The following is a 19,831-nucleotide window of genomic DNA, read 5'->3' on the forward strand; positions in this document are numbered from 1 at the left end:
GATTAACAAGAGATGGCTATTCCAATGACAAATGGCTAACCCAGCTCATTTTTTTGACAGGCATCATATCATACTAAAATGATATGAATATTAAGTTACCAGAGACATCAGGAGTTTTCCTCAGTGTTATAAAGAAAGGCAAAGTTTCCATGACAAACTCCAATCCTTTTAGGTGAGATGTCAAGCTGACTGTCCCTTTGTATCATCCCTATGGAACTGGAGTTGAAACTCACAGAATTATTTTAAGGTGTAGATTCCTAATGCTTACACTAGTCAAAATAACAATGAAGAATCAGGACACTTTCCTAAAATACTTAGAGCAGTAATTATTTGATGTGGCTGTCTAAGACTTAATCTTATAAATAAAGGGGCTGGCTTTTGTGCATCAGGCTGAAATATTCTAATTTTTTCAGCTAATAGGACCCATTCAGTACATTATCATCTTCATCCACACAGCTAGCTAAGCAATTATGTAGTCATGTGTGGAGCACTGAAAGACCATCGTTCAATATGATAATTTTCTTTATTGACTAAGATTATCCTAAAGGGATGGGGCAGGCTCAATCCAGGCTGTACACATGTAAAGTAAATCACAGCTATTTTGTGAAGAAATCCACTAGTTTTACTCAGAACCATAACAGAGATCTAGGGTTGTAAGGGTCCACAGAGGCTCTTAATTCAACTCTCCTTTTATAGATGAGGCCATGAAAGGTTGAATAAATTGGCCAAGGCCAAACAAGTAGGAAATGACAGAGGTAGGATGGATCTGAAACCATACTTTACTCTGAATTCACTGTTCTTTTCCACTGTGTTACCCTAATCAAGAAGGAACCAGAGGTTCCTGCATTAAAGGGAGTCATAGTGGGCCATGCTACACCTTGGAAACTGAAAGCTAGACAGAATTTAGGAACGTTGGAGTTATCTAATTTTGGATTAAGTATTTTCTTTTGATGCCTTTAATTAATGATTTTATAGAGTATTATTTCTAGATTTCTATGCTCAATTTTCCCTTACAAAAATTCTAGAAAATACATTTTCATCATTAAAAAATGGAAGCAGTAGAAGCAAAGCAGGTGACCCAAACTGGCACCATAAGACTGTAACAGAAGGGTAATTAGGGTAATTAGCTTTTAGGTATCTCAAATCTCGGAACTCCTGGAGCCAAGCAGAGCTAATGGACCACAAGTTCAGGAGATACTTTGGGTGGGAGTTCAGGGATCAGTAATGATTTATGATGGTGAAAGGTAAAAAAAAAAAACCCTTAGAGACAAAGGTTTGAAGTTCTAGACCAGTCTTGGAACTAAAACCTTGAGAAGCTGCTAAGGTCCTGCTAGAAGAAGGCAGGGAATGCTCAAGGTACATATGAAGTCCCAGGGCTTTATCTTCTACTCTCTCTGGCATCACCTACTCCCTGGGAGAATACCTTAGTGGGACAGGGAACTGTTCAGCCCTGTATCATACCACTTGAGTTCTCACTTTTCTAACAGCTTTCTTTATGCACGCATTGACCAAGCTCTTCTTTCCCAAATCTAGGCAGAGATAATAGGTGGAGTTTTCAAAAAGAGCTTTACTAAGAAACTGAGGGGAAAGTCAAAGAATACAGAATATAAAAAGCACCAACTGGGCGAGCGAGCGAGCACCGACATAAACAGAATACGGAAATCTTAGTCTGAGAGAACTTCCATCAGGTCACAGTTTGGTTTGGTGGTCTCAACTGAGGGACATATCACACCCTGAGTTTATCCCTCTTCCTCAGCATCTCCACTCTACCTGAAGGACCCCAGGGATTCTTTCCTGGGCCATCCTTCATTGATCATGAAGGTGTCTTCAAGACCTTTCTTCTGTTGAATTCTATACCAGCTGACCCAGGAAAGCCTGGCCTATTTTTCTGGGTCCTGATTTATCTATTTGGATAGTTTTAGTCCATTGTTTAAATTGGTTTCAGCCCTAGGTAAGGCTCTTATCACTTAATCTCTGGATCTCTAGGAAGCTGACCTCAACTGCATTCCAAATGGCCCTAAAGCAGTACAAGCCTTACAAACATCCATTCCCATGAAGCTGCCTTAGGCATAACTATACAGATCAGACTCAAGCAGAGTCTGGCTGGCTCTGACCATTAAGACCCTCGTCCCCTAGGGGACTTCCTGCTAAATCAGATTTTGAGTGCTATTTCTTATTTTCCATATTTCAGGAGGAATAAAATAATAAATATTCTCTGGATCTAGATTGCCCATAGTTCCCAAGTTAGCTTTTATTAGCTTTTAAAAGATATCACTCAGATCAAAGAAAGAAAAAAAGGCCACATGAGTACAAAAATAATTCTATATGCACTTTTTGTGGTGTCAAAAAACTAGAAACAAATGGGGTGCCCAGCAATTGGAGAACAGATAAATAGCTAAATATACAGCTAATTTATGAATATAATGGAATACTATTGGGTCATGGAAAATGACAAAAGGGACAGTTTTAGAGAAATCTAGGAAGACATTATAAACTGATGCTATGTGAACTGAGCAGAGACAGGAGAATAATATATACAATAATATCATTGTAAAAATGAACACTTTTAAATGGCAAAGGACCTCTGATCAGTACCAATAATCCAACCATGATTCTAAAGGACCAGTAATGCTGAATGGTATCCACTTCCTCACAGAGCAGAAAGAGTAACAAAATGAAAAATAAGATCCATTTTTTTAACATAACCAGCATGTATATTTGTCTTACCTGACTATGCATATTTGTTATAAAGGTTTTGTTGTTCTTTTTTCCCTCCATTTGCATGGAGGAAGGTGGGAGAGAGAGAAAATGACTGTTATTGAAAAATGAAATTTAATTTTTAAAAAGCTATTTCTTAGGCACTCCCTGGAGGGTAGTCTACTATAATTTGATCCTATACTTTGTGGTGGGGGTTTGGAAGAAAGTTTGGTCTATGATTTCATCACTATGGGGAATTCCTGCAGGCTCTCATCTGTAATTTAGAATCAGAGAAAGCTGCCTGGGGCACTGAGAAGTTGTCATTTGCCTATGGTCACACTATTAGTAGATCTCAGAGGTAAGACTTAAGCCCAGGTCTCCCAAGGTCATTCCTTCTATCTATTACTCCATGCTCCTTACAAAACCTATTTTGACAGAGAATTTAAAGCACAAGATTCACCTCCTGACAGAAGGATGATGGACTTAAGGTTTAGAATTAAACATGTTTGGGACAAGATCGAAGAAGCAATTTGTTTTGTTTGCCTATCCATATTTGTCTCAATGGTTTTGTTTCTCATTTGAAGAAAAGTATGGGAAGAAGAGAAAGAAAATCAAATTTTGTTACCAAAAATATTAATTTTCAAAAGAAAAATAAACAAGTGGTAAGAATATTGACAGTCTCTACCTGCAGTAAAAGGCAGCTCATTCTGTCATACTCTCCGTCCAAAATTAAATCCTACAAAATTCTCAAGATCAAAAGAAACCTTGAGTGTGAACTAGTTCTCTCACACACACTTCCTCCAACCAACAAGAGTTTACTGAGTACTTCCTATGTGCCTATGGGCTAGGAAAGAAAAGAGGTCAAGGTTGAGTTAAAATTGTACTTTCTTTAATATTGTGATAGTCCCTTGGATGTCTGAATTACTCTCTAAGTCTCAGTGTAGTGTAGCCAATCTGTGAGGGAGACAGGGCAGGCATTTGTATCCCCATTTAACAGATGGAAAAAGAGATTAAGAAAGGCTATGTGGCTGGAAGTGGAATGGCATATTCCCCTATCTCCTAGTCTAATATCTTACCATATCCTCAAAGGAGAGAAAGATGGAGGTACCATAAAAGCATTTGAGATGCTTCGCCTTAATGATGAAGAGTGAATGGAGTTAAAGCTCCAGAAACCTTAGTTTAAGAAACACTGATTTCAAGCAAATGATACCATGTAATTTGAGCAGCTCATGTGCTGGGCTCACCCAGCAAAGGGATTCCTAAGTTTCCTATACACTGAATTTGGGGCTGCTGATGCCCATCACAGCTTCTCTTATCTCCTTCATGAAGACTTACTTAGTAATTATAGGAGGGGACGATATGCTTTAAAATATATCCTTGAGGCACAGCAGGTCTTATTAGAGAATCACAAGAGAACTCTGGACTGGGCATAAAACACTGATGATAAAACAAGTTCTAATCAAAGAAAAGTTACCCTAAATCCAATTCTTTATCTGTCCCATGGAGCTGAAGAATTAAGCCACAATAAATCACATGGTAACAATTATTTAAAAAAAAAAAAGAACCGTGGTATAGAGACAGGAGGTCCTGGTTTCAAATATGGCCTCAGATACTTCCCAGCTGTGTGACCCTGGACAAGTCACTTTATCCCATTGCCTAGCCCTTACCACTCTTCTGCCTTGGAACCAATATACACTATTGATTCTAAGACAGATGGGAAATGGTTTAAAAAAGAAGAAAGAACCCTATATTTGGAGTGAGGATCTGTGTTCAAATCCTGACTCTGATATATACCAGGCATGACTTATACATGTAATTTCCCCTCTCTGGCCCTTTATTTCTTCAGGTCAAGATCTTATTATGGTTCATGATCTTTGAGTTAGAAGAGGCCTTAAATGTTCTTTAGGTCAGCCTCCCACATCCTAAGTCAAATCTTCAATGGTCATAACTTCATCTTTAAAAGTCACCTCTAAAAACAGTGTTTCCCTTTGGGAAGAATAGAGAGTGAAGAATATTGCTATATTTATAAACTGTTTTTAAAGCATGAGGACAATACTTGCATATTCACAGAACTGGTCATTAAGTCATTTCTCAAAAAAATACAATGACACTTCACTCCTCTAGAGATCCCTTATGCAACAGCCTTTAACTGTCCAGAACAGAGATGGGAAGCAAAAAAGGATGCAAAAAGAGGCCTCTGAATTGCCCAAATAGCTCATACCTAAGACAGCTCCTCATACCTTTACTTTTACTCTACACCTAGCTCTAATGATCCTATTATCTGAGCAGGTTTCTCTGCTCAGGCCAAATTAGCAGCAGTGAGAAGGGGTGTATACAGCTGGAAATGACAGCTGTCATCATGCTGACAACTTGAATTTGAGAGAGAAAAGGAAAAATAACTATAAAAAGCAGATACAAGAATTTGTAAAAGCACAGCAGTAGTATACAGCATTCAGTGTCCTAAGGGTATTAAAAAAAAACAACAACAAATGATGTTCATGATGATGGGCCTGAGTCATCAAGAAAAGTTTAAATTAGTTTCAGGATCCCTTGTCTTAAGACCAGAAAGTGTGAAATACTCTTCAGAAAGAGTTCCATTCAAATAAAAAAAATTTTTTTTAATTGAGAGCTTAAAGGCATCTGGTTATCTGGGAAATAAACATACAATTCTTCATTCCCCACGGTGCCCAAATATATGAGGCACTACTGTGTATCCCAGTGATCACTTGGACTCAGCAAGTTTTATTTTTCTCTTTTCTCAAACTGGTTTGTGTGAATAGACCCAGAATAAAGGAAACAAAAACTTCCACCATCAGAATAACTGCTTCCCGATCTAAAATTTCAGAACTGAAAGGAACTTTTAGAGTTCATCTAATTCAACCTCCTCATTTTGTAAATAGGGAAACTGAGTCCCAAATATAGAGCTGCCCAAAAGACTTGCCTCAGATTACATGGATCCAGAGAACTGAATAGAGCTTTTCTGATTCCTGACACCTTGCTCTTCCCCCAATACTAAAACCAAGCTGTGATTTTTACAAATTGAGAAAACTTAGAAGCCAGAGAAGATCATTGATTTGCCTCCAAAGAGGAAAGCCAGGAACTTAGGTCTTCTTTTGGCTTTTAGGTCTAGAGATCCCTTTCTCTTCCAAGCTTTGAAAATCTCCCCTGACCCTTCCCCACCACTGGTCGCCAGCGGGATTTCCCCTGAACTCACCTGCAGAAAGCAATGCCCAGAAGGAGCATGTTCAGCGACGCTGGCGTTGTACACCTGTCGCTGGAAAACTGGCTCATTGTCATTTACATCTTCTATAGTGAGGCTGAGCCAGCAGGTGGAGGAGAGCGGAGGATGGCCGAGATCCCGGGCTTCTATTTGCAGCTCCACAGCCTCCTGGACCTCTCGGTCCAAGGTCCCAATAGTGCTTATCACCCCGCTCTCTGGGTCCACAGCAAAGGCCAGAGGAGGGCACCTTGCTCCAGAAACTGCTTCTTCGGGGATGCAACCATTGGAGGGCTGGACCTGGGCTAGGGCATAGCGCACCCTGGCATGGTCAGTGCCTGGCTCATCTCCATCAGAAGCGCTGAGACGGAGCACTGCAGTGCCAGGAGCCGCGGCCTCAGACACCGAGGCATAATAGCGCTCCTGGCTGAAATGGGGTGCCTGATCGTTGACGTCGGTGACCCGAAGCAAGAGGATCTCCTGGGTGCTAAGGGGCGGAGATCCTGAGTCCGTGGCCACTAGTAGCAACTCGTACAGGCTGCGGCTCTCCCGGTCCAGGGGTCCCTCCACGCAGAGGAAGAACACGTCCCGAGGGCCTCCTGGACGCAGTGCGAAGGAGCCCAGACCGCCTTCCAAAGATAGCGTGATTCCCGCGCTACCCGCTTCGCTACCCACTCCGACCTCGGTAGCCTCTTCCTCCGGATCCCTATCGAGGTCGGACACTGAGACGCGGGCCACGTAATCCCCGCGCCTGGCACCCTCTGACACCTGGGCAACGCCTCCTTCGGTTAGAAAGAGCAAGTGGATGGCAGGTCGGTTGTCGTTCACGTCTAGCACTTCAATGGACACCAGGGCGCTGGCTGCCTCCGGTTCTGCGCCTCCATCCAGGGCTTCCACAACCAGCCGGTATCGGGCCTGGGCCTCTCGGTCCAGCGGCCGGCGCACCCGCACCACGCCACTCAGCTCCTCCACGGAGAAGAAGGCCCCCTCACTGTCCAACCCGCCCGTGGAAGGCTGTCGGGCGCGGAGGCTGTAGCGCACTTGGCCATTTGACCCCAAGTCGAGATCTGTGGCATGCACCCTGCAGACGGCGGTACCCGGCGGGGCGTCCTCGCGCACGGAGGTCCGGTACTCGCTCTGGTTAAAAACTGGTGGATTGTCGTTCTCGTCCAGTACGCGAACCTCCACTTGCAGGCGGCCAGTGCGCCGAGGGCTGCCCCCGTCCCATGCCTCGATCATTAGCTCATGAGCTGCGGCCTCCTCGCGATCCAGACGCCGCACCAGCACTAAGTCCAGAGGTTCCAGCGGTGAAGAGGAGCCTGACGAGGAAGACTGCTGCCCCGGGCCACCGTAGCGCAGCTGGAAGTAGGGTCCCTCTACGTTCTGCGTGAGTTCGGGAATCTGCAGCAAGGTGTAACCCTGGGTGCTAAACAACCCCGCGTCTGGGTCCCGGGCGCCTGGCAGGCGGAAAGCTGTGCCTGGTGGGCTGAGCTCAGAGATGTCCAGCTGCAGGGAATCACTTGGAAAGCGTGGCGAGTGGTCGTTCACGTCGTTCACGGCAATTTCCACCTGCACCACAGCGCCCAGCAGCGTGGCCGCCACGAAGCTATAGCGGTCCCGCCGCTCCCGGTCCAGGCTCCGCGCAGTACGGATGATGCCCGTGTCGGTATCTATATGGAAGTCGTCCAGCAGCGGGGAGTCGCCCGAGTCCTCAGACAGGAAGAAACCATCTCCCACCCCTTGCTGTTCACCGGGCAGCCCGGCGAGAATATCCCCAACCAGAGTATCCGGGGGGAGCCCTTCGTCCACCGTTAGACTGAGGTTGTACACCTGAGCGGACGAGCCGGAGGCGGTCCACAGCCACATGTGGAGGAACAGTCCCAGCAGGTAGCGCTGCCCTGCAGCCAGAGTGCACAGCTGTGCACCGCTGCAGCCGCTGCTGCCGCGTCTCCGCTTCTGGCGTCTTCTCTCGGCAGGGAGTAGGAGCTGCTCCCCATCCAGAGCATCCCATTGCAATCCTCTGCACGTCTCCCTTCTCCTGGGGAACATCAGGCATTGCCCAGCCAGAATTTCCCGCTGCTGCAGCAGCGCCTTGCACCTCCTTCTCCCAGGGGGGTTCATTTTCCCCCCTCTGCTCACCTCAGTTCATCCGCTCTTTGGAAAACCGCTGTTTGTCTTTGTGGCTGCAGGAAAAGCCAAGTGCGTCTACAGGGAGCCTCCTTCAGGATCCGGTGTCTCAGCCAAAGAAGAAAGAGTTTGTTTAGCAAACAGACAAACAGCAGTTCTGAGTTCTTAGGGTTGCACTTTGCAACTGGCAAAGTCCTCCTCTGCCTAGATCAGAGATGTAAGACTAGAAAGCTGCTCTTGCTGCTGCCGATGCCCGCCTCTCCAGCTTCATTCCGTAAATTTTCTTAGATCGGTCTCATCTCGGTTTCTCCCTCTGCCGTTATTCCTTTTACATCTGTTCCTTGTTCTGCTCGGCTGGTCGTTTCCCCCTGGTAAAGTCAGGTGCATTATTTCTTTTGCCAGAAAAGGAGGAAATCATTTTAGCCGCGCGCACACGCGGGGAGGGAGAGGAGGAGGAGAAAGAGGAGGAGAGAGGGAGGGAGAAAGTTGGTGCGGTGAATAACAAGTGTGTGAGCGAAGGCTTGATGGGCGGGGAGGGACAGCTCCCTAGCCGTGGTTGTGGCTGCGGCCGCTTCTGCTGCTTCTGCTCTCAGAGCTGCGTCTCTCCTCCGCAGCAAGGAGAGCGGAGAGCGCCGCGCCCCCTCCTCTGCCGACTACCCCTCCTCACCATGTGACTTCGCTCAGACAAGGGCAAACTCCTACCCGGAGAGCCGCGCCACTGCCGCAGGGCACGATTCCCCCGCCTCTGCTGGCAGCAAGACCCCTGCTAGAGGCGAAGTGCTAGGGATTGGACATGGGAAGGAAAGAGAGAGAAGGCTGCCCGGGGACAACCGAGAGAATTGGACAGTGGTTAGGGGTTAGAGCCGGGGCAGGAAGCCTCGCGTGTAAGGAGGTGATTTAGAAGCGAGAGGAGCAGCCTTCTCCCCAGAAAAAGACAGGGCGCTTGGCTCCGGAAAAGGGGCGGGGGTTAGAGGCTCTAATCATTTCGGGTAGCCAAACTTGTGTTCCGCATTTGGTGAGATAGACTTGTCCCCAGCGGAAGGACAGATGGAGTCAAAGGAATAGCAGCACAGCTGGTGCGAGGATTATTATAAAGGAGGGTGGGGGGAGGGCAGGGCGGTCCTCCTAGGAAAAGCCTCCAAGAAAACCCGAGAAGTCTGTGAAACACATGGGTGTAAACCACGGTTTATTATGCCGCGCTACTACTCAGCAATGTGTGAGTTTCTTGCTGAGCGGCCCCCACTTACTCCACCACCAGGAATGGCAAAGGAGAGTCTGTTGGTGAGCCCTTGTTATTCATTCATTGCAAGATCAGCTACAAGATTGCTAAGGTGTTGATTTAGAGAGATATATAGCATCTGGAGCTTCCCCAAATGTATACAAGCCTGATAACACCGTCTCCCCACTGAGGAGGCAGCTAGGGTCCCTCTCTCTGAGAGAGTTTAGTTTTCCTGCAGATAATCACACACACACACACACACACACACACACACACACACACACACACACACAATTTTGACTTGTAGCTGAAATTGAACTGAAGGAGAATGGAAGCACTGCTCTGTCCCTTCAGTTCTCTAGTACAGTAAGGATTGCCAAGTGAATCAATCAAGCAATAAACATGGATTAATTGATTACTGTGTGCAAGGGCTGGGTTAAGGACTAGGGACACAGAAACAATCCCTGCCTTCAATAAGTTTACTTTTTTTTTAACCTTTTATTTCTGTATTAGTATCAATTTTAAGCCAGAAGGCAATTGGGATTAAGTGACTTGTCCAGGGTCACAAAGTGTCTGAGGTCAAATTTGAATCCAGGTCCTTCATACTCCAAGTTGAGTTTGATAGACAGGACATTAGAAGTGGTCTTGCAGGATCATAACTCAAAAGACAGACCAGGGAAAGATAAATAGGTCTCTGAATCATCTGCATGGATAGTAATTGAAGCCTCAGAAGCTGATGAGATAGATCATCATGAGAGAAAAGAGAAAATGAAAGAGGGTCCATGATAGTCTTGGACAAGTGGGATGCCATGCAAAGATTAAGAATCTTTCAAAGAATGAATGACTATACAATTCTATAAAATATGAATAAGGGGAAGACAGAGAGTCATTTTCTAGGGCCATTTCTCTTTATTTAGCCCAGAAATAGGAAGTGTGTTTTGGTGTTCCATCTAGCAGTAATAATAAAACCTGTGTAGAGTACAGGTATCTTCAAATATGTTTTGTGTATAGAAGTTGCACCAAGGAAAGTATAGGAATAGTAAATGTAGAAATGGTGAAAGGAAGGTATATAATTTTCATCATCCTGGTATAATGGTACAGAGTACTAACAATGAGCCAGAAGTCTTAAGAATTGAAGTCACTCCTCAAATGTCAGATGTATGACTCTGGGAAAGAAAATGTATCCACCTGAACCTTAGTTTCTTCATCTGTGGAGTGGAACTATTAATTAATACTGCCAACTGTGCTCCAACCTGGCTTAGGAGATAAAGAGCTGGTCTGGGTCCAAGCCCCACCTTTATAAGAGCATGCATTGGTAGAGTTCCTCACCAGATGTTCCCTTTGCCTATAAAATTGTGTCTAGTCTAAATATAACATATATCTAAATATAACATAGTATATTTATGAAACATATACACATATAGCTATGTATATAATATACACACCTGTGTATATATGTATTGTGTATGCACTTTATCTCAAAGATATTGTGAGAAAATTGATATGAAAGTGAACTATTTTTATCTGGTGGTTTTAGACATTGGAATCTTGCCATCAGGAACGCATATTTAGATCAAGCAGAATTTCCCAACACAATAACTTATATTCAGTGAGATTGTTTTTGTTTCTCTTTAATATCGGATTTGGCTTTCCTTTAGAATAATGCTAGTCTTTGATCTAAAGCAGAGTGTAAGAATGTAGCAGCTTCCTAGCCTTTGAGAATGAAGACCTTTTTTTTTTTAACATGAAAACATTTTGTTAACCTCTACATAGGAGATGCTTTTTAGTATCCATTGATTAATAAAATGTATGATATAAAGTGATTCTAACTTCACAAATACTTTTAAATAAACATTATTTATCACAGTCTCTACATACTTGCGAAAATAGTGATACAGAAATATACAAGATACTTATACACCAATACCCATATAAGCAAATATGTGTCTATTTTGCGCAAACTAAGTAAAGATTTCAGTTACATTACTTGGTTCATATATGGATTCCCAGCCCCTTTGTTTATTTTAATTATAGTAACAATAGTTGTATTATAATTATATCATATTAATAATTGTATTAATATCAACTCTGATGTCTATTGGAAATGTTTCACCTACAATTTAGGAACTTTAAAAAAAAACTCTTGCCTTCTGACCTACAATCAATATTAGGTACTGGTTCTAAGGTAGAAGAGTGGTAAGGAAGGCAATGGGGGTTAAATGAGTTGCCCAGAGTCACACAGCTAAGAAGTAGCTGAAGTCAGATTTGGGGACCTCTGATCTCCAAGCTTGGCTCTCTATCCACTGAGCCATCTAGCTGCCCCAAGTTTAGAAACTTTTGATTTGCTGAGATTTTAACCGGAGGTCCACAAACTTTAAAATGTTACTCTCCCCCTTTCCTCTTCTCTCTCCCTTCCCCTCTCTCCCTCTCATTACTCTTTTGTAATCTTATATACTTTATCTTCAGTCCCTAGACTTTACCAGACTGTCAGAAGTTTCCATCACACATACATTACAAACTTCTGCTTTAATGATAGGAGCTTGGAAGTGGTGATCAAATTTGACCACCAAACTAGACATGTGATTGTATTAGTCAATTTAACCATTTAAATGACTACCCCAAGGTCACCCAGCCAATAAGCATCAACTTTGAACTCAGGTGTTCTGACTACAGGCCCAGAATTCTAACTATATGAAAAAAAATAATGATGGTCCTTTTCAGCAATAAAGTTTAGTGGCTACTATGTGGCATGGTCTTGGCATCAAGAGGCCCTGAGTTTAAATCTTGCCTTAGATACCTATGAACTGATTGAACCTTTGCAAGTCACTTAACCTCCTGGTGTTTCAGTTCCTGCATCTATTAAATGGGGATAATAGCACTTCACTGGAATGTTGTGAGAATCAGACTGAGTTATCATATGTAAAGTATGTCAGAAATCTTGAAGCACTTAAGTGCTATTTTTTTTAATTTTCAGTCATTAGTAACCTTAAATTTAGAAAGATAAAAACTTAGATACAGAGAGAATGGTCCAAAAATAATTTAGACTAAACTTATTTTTATGGGTAAGGAATCTCAGACTCAGAGAGTCTGGGTCTGATTTTAAGTAATGGGGTTGAGACTCAAACCCACAGAATTTCAGAATTAGAAAAAACCTCAGTGATCACGAACCCATTCCTCCTACCATTTTTTGGCTTAATCTGCCCCTCTCTATTGACTCCTTCCACCTGCCTACAAATATAGGGAGGTATCCCTCATCCCTAAAAATTTTCATTTGTCTCCACCATACCCTTAGTCTCTGATTCTAGATTTCACCTCTCTTTCAGAGCCACTAATTTCCTCCACTTCCATTCCTCTCACTTTTCAACATTAGCAATCTAGCTTTCAACCTTATCACTCAATTGAAACTTCTCTCTTCAAAGTTCCCAGTGATCTATTAATTGGGAAATCCAATGACCTTGTCTTAGACCCAATCCTTTTTGACCTCTTTGCAACATTTAACACTGTTGACCTCCCCCTTCTTCTGAATACTTCATCTTTTCCTGTCTTCCCTAAATAAACCCATACTTAAGATAAAAGAAGATAGAGTGTATTTTCATTTGGAACATCATTAACTTACCCTGACTGATTTAGAAACCAGAAGAAGAACAGGGGAAGGGGAAGCTAAAGGGAATAAGAGGTGAGGAAGGGAGGCTGGAAGAGGGAGGAAAGGAGGAATAGAAGGAGGATGGAGGTAAGAGGGTTGGGGGTTTCCCTAATTCTATAGTTAGCCTTAGATTGGAGGATATTGAGAGAAATGGTTGATAGGTCTAGTATTTCAGTCACTATCACCAACAGAGCAAGTCAGAGAGATAAATGGACTATTGTCCTTCTTCTTCTGCCTTCAAAGTCACCAGGCCACCTCCAGTTTGATTATCTCAAGTCCCAGAGATAAACCCAGCTTCTTCCTTCCCTTATTCAAAGGCCACCAGCAATCAGTCAGAATTCAGCCAGCAGTTGATTTGGCTCCAAACTGCCTTTCCTGGTAAGATTCCAAATCAGAATCTTCATTTGATTGACAGTCAGGTCACCACTCAGCCACTGCTTCTTGACTTGCTGCATGCCTTTTCCAATTCCTCTTTCACATTTTCTCTGGAAGTAGATAATAATCTTTTTTTCAGAAAACCCTCAGAAATGTCCTGAATCATTATATTTCTGTTAATAGCAAAGTCTATCCCATTTGATCTTTCCACAATATTTCAGTTACTGTGTATGATGTTCTCCTGGTTCTGCTTATTTCACTCTGCATCAGTTTATGTGGGTCTTTTCAGTTCTTTCTTAAATCGTCCTATTCATCATTCCTTGTAGCACAATAGTATTCCATCACCATCTTATACCACAATTTGTTCAGCTATTTCCCCAATTGTGGGACATTCATCCTTTTATTTTCCAATTCTCTGCCAATGCACACACACACACACACACACACACACAAATACAGCTATAAATATTTTTGTACAAATAAATCCTTTCCCATTTTTTAAATCTCTTTGGGATACAGACCTTATAGTGGTATTACTAGATCAAAAGGCATGAATTCTTTTATAGCCCTTTGGGCATAATTCCACAATGCCCCCCAGAATGGTTGCATCAATTCACAACTCCATCAGCAATGCATTGGTGTCCCAATTTTGCCATATGTCCTCCAGCATTTATTATTTTGTTTTACTGTCATGTTGGCCAATCTGATATGTGTGAGGTGGCACCTCACTGTTGTTTCAATTTGCATTTATCCAATCAAAAAGGATTTAGAACATTTTTTCATATGATTATTGATAGCTTTGTTTTATTTGATCATTTATCAACTGAGGAAAGACACGGATTCTTATGAACTTGACTTAGTTCTTTATATATTTAAAAAATGAGACCTTTATCTGAGAAATTTTTATAAATTTTTTCCCAGTTTGTTGTTTCCCTTCTAATCTTTGTTGCATTGGTTTTGTTTATACAAAAACTTGTTAATTTAATATGATCAAAATTATTCCTTTTATATCTTGTAATGTTTTATATCTCTTGTTTCATCATAAATTATTCCCTTCTCCATAGATCTGATGGGTAAACTATTCTATGTTCCCCTAATTTCCTCATATCATTATTTATGTTTAAATCAAATACTAATTTTGATCATAACTTGCTATAGGATGTGAGATATTGATCTAAACCTAATCTCTCTCATACTATTTTCCAATTTTCCCAGCAGTTTTTGTCATATAGCGAGTTCTTATCCTCAGAGCTGGAATCTTTGGGTTTATCAAACACTAGATTGCTGAAGTCATTTACCCTTAATCTATTACACTGATCCACCCTTCTTTTTAGAACATAAGCTTCTTGAGGGCAGAGGTCATCTTGTTTCTATTTTATCCCTAGCAATTAGCATAGTTCCTGACACATGGTAGATTAAAATTGGTTACCAAAATATAATACTTAAAAAATTGGTTTGACAAAATAATAATGGTTAAAAAAAAAAGAATTGTTGTGGTGCGGTTTATAAAAGTTAAAGTTAAACTATAACTCATGTGGAAAGGAAACAAGACTGACAGTTTGTGGGGGAAGGGGCCAACTGGGAGTGGCAGTTGGGTCTTGTGACTAGCACTTCCTTCCTGCGGGGTTGGGACTTGCTTCCTGGAGTCGGAGGAGGTAGGAGCTTGTTCAGCCCAGTCTGGTGTGGTATGCCGCCTCTTCTTGGTTCAGCCGGAAGATTCAGGCCCAGTCACTTCTGAAGGTTAAACCTGTTCTTGTTTGCTTTCTGTCTACTGCTAAGATTCTGAATTATACAAAACTGGACTGATATAGAGTAGATGGGAGTAGGAGAACCCTCTGCCAGCCTCTGGGCCTGGCCGAACTCTGAAGCTGAGAAAAAACTCCAATCCCAACTGGTTATTAAATTTTATATTATTTGAATTTGCAGTCAGATAAGTGGACTTTCTTTTCTGGTCATAGAGGGAGCTGAACTTCATTTCAGTCATTCCAGGACAAACAGGCCTTATCGGACCCCTACTGTTTCCTCTCAGCAGGGGTCATCTCCCTCCCTTGCCTCACCAAACAATATACCCTCTCTCCCCTTAACTCCTCATTACCCCATACAAACCTCCCATTATTCCCCAGTTTTCCAATTCCCTATTTCCTTTCCCAAATAAATATTACACTCAATAGCTGTTTAATAGCTCTTAATGATTTAATTTAATACAAATATAGTAAAAGGAGGGAAATGTATGAGGGGAGTAGAAAATATTTCCTAGCCTACCACCCTAGAGCTCCTATCCAAAGAAATTCAGCTTGGGCTCCCCAACAAAAGTTCCGATCTCCACCTGGAAGTCCTGTAGCCTCTTCAACAAGGGTCTCACCAGCATAAGCCTCTTCCTTCAGCCTAATTCCCCAATGCTGAATGTATCTTTGTAAAGTGTCTTGAAGAATGAATCACAGGAAAAGCCTCTTCAGCTGAATTCCTCCTAAAAATGCCTCCTCAGGAGTCCTTAGGCTGACTTTTTATATGCAGTTTCTCCAAGTCACTTCCTGTCTCTCTCCCACTTCACAGGAACCAATCATAGCTTCCTAATTTGCCTGGCTCTGTCCAGAGGGCAGTGCTTGTGGTCTTTGGGGGTATGAACTTTTTCTAGTAAAAAGCTCTTCCTAAATGTTAAGTAGGAGTACTTTAAATTCTTGAATGAGTAACTTAAAATGGACAAAGAGAATAAAAAAATTACCTTTCACAATACTTAATGTTTTATCATTCATCTATTCTCTCAGTAACTTCAACTGTCATTGGTTCAATAATCATCTCTATGGAGACAACTCCCAGATCTTTATATCCAACTCTAATCTTCCTACAGATTATCTACATCACCAATTACCTATTAGATATTTCCAATTAAGTGTCTTATTGGCATCTCAAATTCAAGGGGTCCAAAAAAGTCATCCTTGACCCTTCTTCTCCCTCATCTCCCACATCCAATCAGTTCTCAAGTCTGATCAAATATATCTTTCTGAGAAGTTTCTTGCAACTAGCCATCCTCTTCACTCCCCTTACATCTAGTTCATTACCCTAGTTCAACTACTAATCTTCTCTACACTGAACTATTGCCATTGGTTTTCCTGCCTCAAGTCTCTCAAATCCCTCTTTTCTGATGCTGCAAAAAATGCTCTAAAACATAAGTATGACCAGGAGACATGCTTGCTCAGAAAGCTCCTGTGGCTCCCTATAATGTGAAAGTCAACTTACAGACTCCCCTACTTATCAGTTAAAGTCATTCACACGCACCTTCCAATCTACTTTTTGAGATATATTACACTTTATTTATTACAACTTACTCTCTGAGGTCTCACCAAGCTAAACTACTGACTTTTCCTCACACTCAACACCCCATCTTCCATCTGTGTGCCTTTGTAAAAACATCTCTCTGCGTGCTATTTCTTCACCTCCAACTCTCAGAATTCTTACCTTCCTCCAAAGCTCATCTCTAGTCCCATTCAAGACTTTCTGATTCCCCATCCCCTACTAAATTTGTTGTTATTCAGTCATTTTTGATTAGTTTCAATTCTTTGTGACCTCCATGGACCATAGAACAACAATATGGTCCATAGGGTTTTCTTGGCACAAATACTGGAGTAGTTTGCCATTATTAGAAAACCTCTCTCCCCTATCAAGTTCTTTCCTATCCCAAGAGTTTTTTCCTAAGTTAAACATCCTTGGTTCTTTCAATCAGTTTTCATATTATATGTGAAATGTATATGGTGTACAGAGAGGACAAGGACCCTGTGGTGTGAGAGCTTGCTGAGTCCTTTTCAGGGATGCTCATCCACCTTTAGCATCAATTTGTCACCCAACTCTCACATACTCTAACACAAATATGAAGACTAAGCTCCATCCTTCACTGATAAATGTATATAGCAGCAGTTCTCAAAAGAAGAACCAAACTGGCTCAAAGAAGCTGTGGCATGCATAAGGACCATACCCTGGTAAACCACCTCAGGAGATGAGTATAACTGGCAGTCCTCAAATCTGTAGGTACCCTAAGTATATGAAAACTCCTCACAATAGAATGTGTGGATGATAAAAATTTGTTCCAAAGGCCATAAAGGCAGCTGTAGCAGGTGCTGTGAAGTACCCAGAATTTGGTCCAACATCCATCAAAGATGCCAAGGCCAACCATTCATTGCATCCAGGATGATTGCTAGTCCTCCTGACTTCTGTCTTGCCACTGGGGTTTGATAACCCTTGAAGAGAGAACAAGGCTGACAACTTTGTGTCATTGTCTCAATTAAATCCAAATCATAAGCAAGTCAAGACATCATTGTGATATCACTGATCCTCTTTAAAGACAAAGGATACACAACAAAATGTGACATTTATATTCCATAATCATTTTAGCTGAATTCCTTAAGCTGCTTTTTCAGGATCCCTGACTCTAGTGTTTTTCTATTAAATCATGCTGCCCTCTAGCCTTTAGCCTATGTGGATGATGGTGTTTCATCACATCAAGAAGATCCTCCTAATTTTAACCTAGTGTCTACCTAGCTTTGGAAAGTGTATTTTGCAGCATTTACTGTTATTAAGTACTTACCTGAAGTATGCAAAGGAACAGCTATCGTGTTCATTGTGGGCTAGCTACTTCCTCTGTATTCTTTGTAATAAATAGTTCTGTTTAGAAACAGAATGGAAAACAGCCCCTTCTGGCATCCATTTTCCTATTAGTACCAAAGCGTTACAATTCCAGCCTTTACAATTCAAGGTCTCTGGCCCCTTTATTCAGATTCTCACCAGCTTGTCTGAAATATGTTATGGAAGGGAGATTTCAATTTAGGAAAGTAGAAAGAATGATCAGTGGTTCTTATGTGCAGAAAAGAAGATGTTAGATCAGGGTCTGCAGCCTTACAAAAACAGTGCCAAAATTTGATTCTCTGTGCATTTGGTTGGGGTGGAATGTTTGAAGATACTAAGCATTAGTCAACCTTAGCTTTGTGGGCATGGTCACACTCATTCTCACATAGTGAGTATGGAAATTGGAGCAAATAGTCTTGTGATAGAAGGAGAATGCTGTGGTAGTGAAGAAAAAAAAAATGGGAAGGCCAGCACCCTCCAAATTATCCCTCAATCCAAAACTCTACACTTCATTTTGTCACAATATCTGAAAAAAACTACCAATTTTAAATTTAGTTAACTGTAGAAACCTCTTTAATCTTTCAAATACTCTAACACAAATATTAAGACCAAGAACCATCCCTCAATAATAAGTGTCCAGATAGCACATGTATCAGCAGTTCTCAAAAGAAAAATTGCAAACTATTAAGACCCATCTGAAAAGCTTCTAAATTACCAATAACAATAAAAATGCAAATGTAACAACCCTGAGGTTTCACCTTACACCTAGCAAATTGTCAAAGATAACAAAAGATGGAAATGTAGTAGAAAGGCAGACACACTAAAACTGTGATAGATATAGGTATAGATATAGATATAGATATATAGATATACACATATCCTATCGTGAAGCTGTGAATTCATTCAAACTTTCTGAAAAGTGATTTGGAATTGTTTTAAGAAGGTTCAGTCATTCTTCTTGATCCAGAAATCCTATTACTAATCATATTCCATAAGAAAATCAATAGATGGTCAAAATAGATAATTTATGGATGAAGTAATCAAAAACTATATATAACAATGTAAAAAATGCCCTAAATCATTATTGATCAAATAAATACACTTCAAAACAAACTGAGATAGCCTCTCACACCTATCGGATTGGCTTAAATGATAAAAGGGCAAAATATCAAATGTTTGAAGGGATATGGTAAAACCCCTGTTTTACCACAATAATAATACAATAATAAAACTATAATATACTGTTGGTGGAAATATTAACTGATCCAGTTATTCTAGAGAACAATCTGGAATTGTGCCTAAGTTACAAGTTACAAGTCTGTGTATCCCTTTAACCCAGAAATACCACTATTAGGTTTATTTCCTAAGGTGATCATTAGGAAAGGTGGAAAAAAACCCCTACATGTTCTAAAATATTTATAGCACCTGTTTTGTGGTGAAAAAGAACTACAAACTGAAGGGAGTTCATCATTGAGTTCATCAATTGAGGAATGGCTAAACAAGTTGTGGTATATGATTGTGATGGAATAATATTGCTCCATAAGAAATGATGAACAGGTGAATTTTGAAAAAGCACAGAAATACACAAAATTATAAAGAGTAAAACAAGCAGAACCAAGGAACACAATATACAGCAACAAAAATATTGTTTGAAGAATAACTTAGGTATGTCTACCTCTAGAGAAGGAACTGAAATAATGCACAAAGACAATCGTCATTCTCGGCTTCCGAGAGACTACTACTATATATATGTATGTATCTTTTTGTCAAATGATTCCTTTTCTAATGAGGGGAGGAAAAGTAAAGAGGGAGTCAACTGAATATTTTTAATGTAACAAACAAACAAATAAATAAATTTAAATTTAGAATAGAAAAGAAAAAAGGCAAAAAGGAAAAGTTCCAGGAACATTAATTCAATGAAGAAATTGAAAGGTTG

The 19,831-nt window shown here is 41.3% G+C and overlaps 1 protein-coding gene across 1 annotated transcript in view; it reads right to left on the reverse strand.

The window, feature by feature from the left end:
* DCHS2 (dachsous cadherin-related 2) overlaps positions 1-13,381 on the reverse strand; it is a 361,472-nt gene extending 348,091 nt beyond the window's left edge. Inside the window, exon 1 of the mRNA XM_016423164.2 lies at positions 5,912-13,381. Coding sequence (XP_016278650.2) covers positions 5,912-8,035 — 2,124 coding nt within the window. The 5' untranslated portion in view covers positions 8,036-13,381. The remainder of the gene's footprint in view (positions 1-5,911) is intronic.
* Positions 13,382-19,831: the final 6,450 nt, after the last annotated feature.

The sequence above is a fragment of the Monodelphis domestica genome, chromosome 6 (assembly GCF_027887165.1).
Source record: "Monodelphis domestica isolate mMonDom1 chromosome 6, mMonDom1.pri, whole genome shotgun sequence".
Lineage (NCBI taxonomy): Eukaryota > Metazoa > Chordata > Mammalia > Didelphimorphia > Didelphidae > Monodelphis > Monodelphis domestica.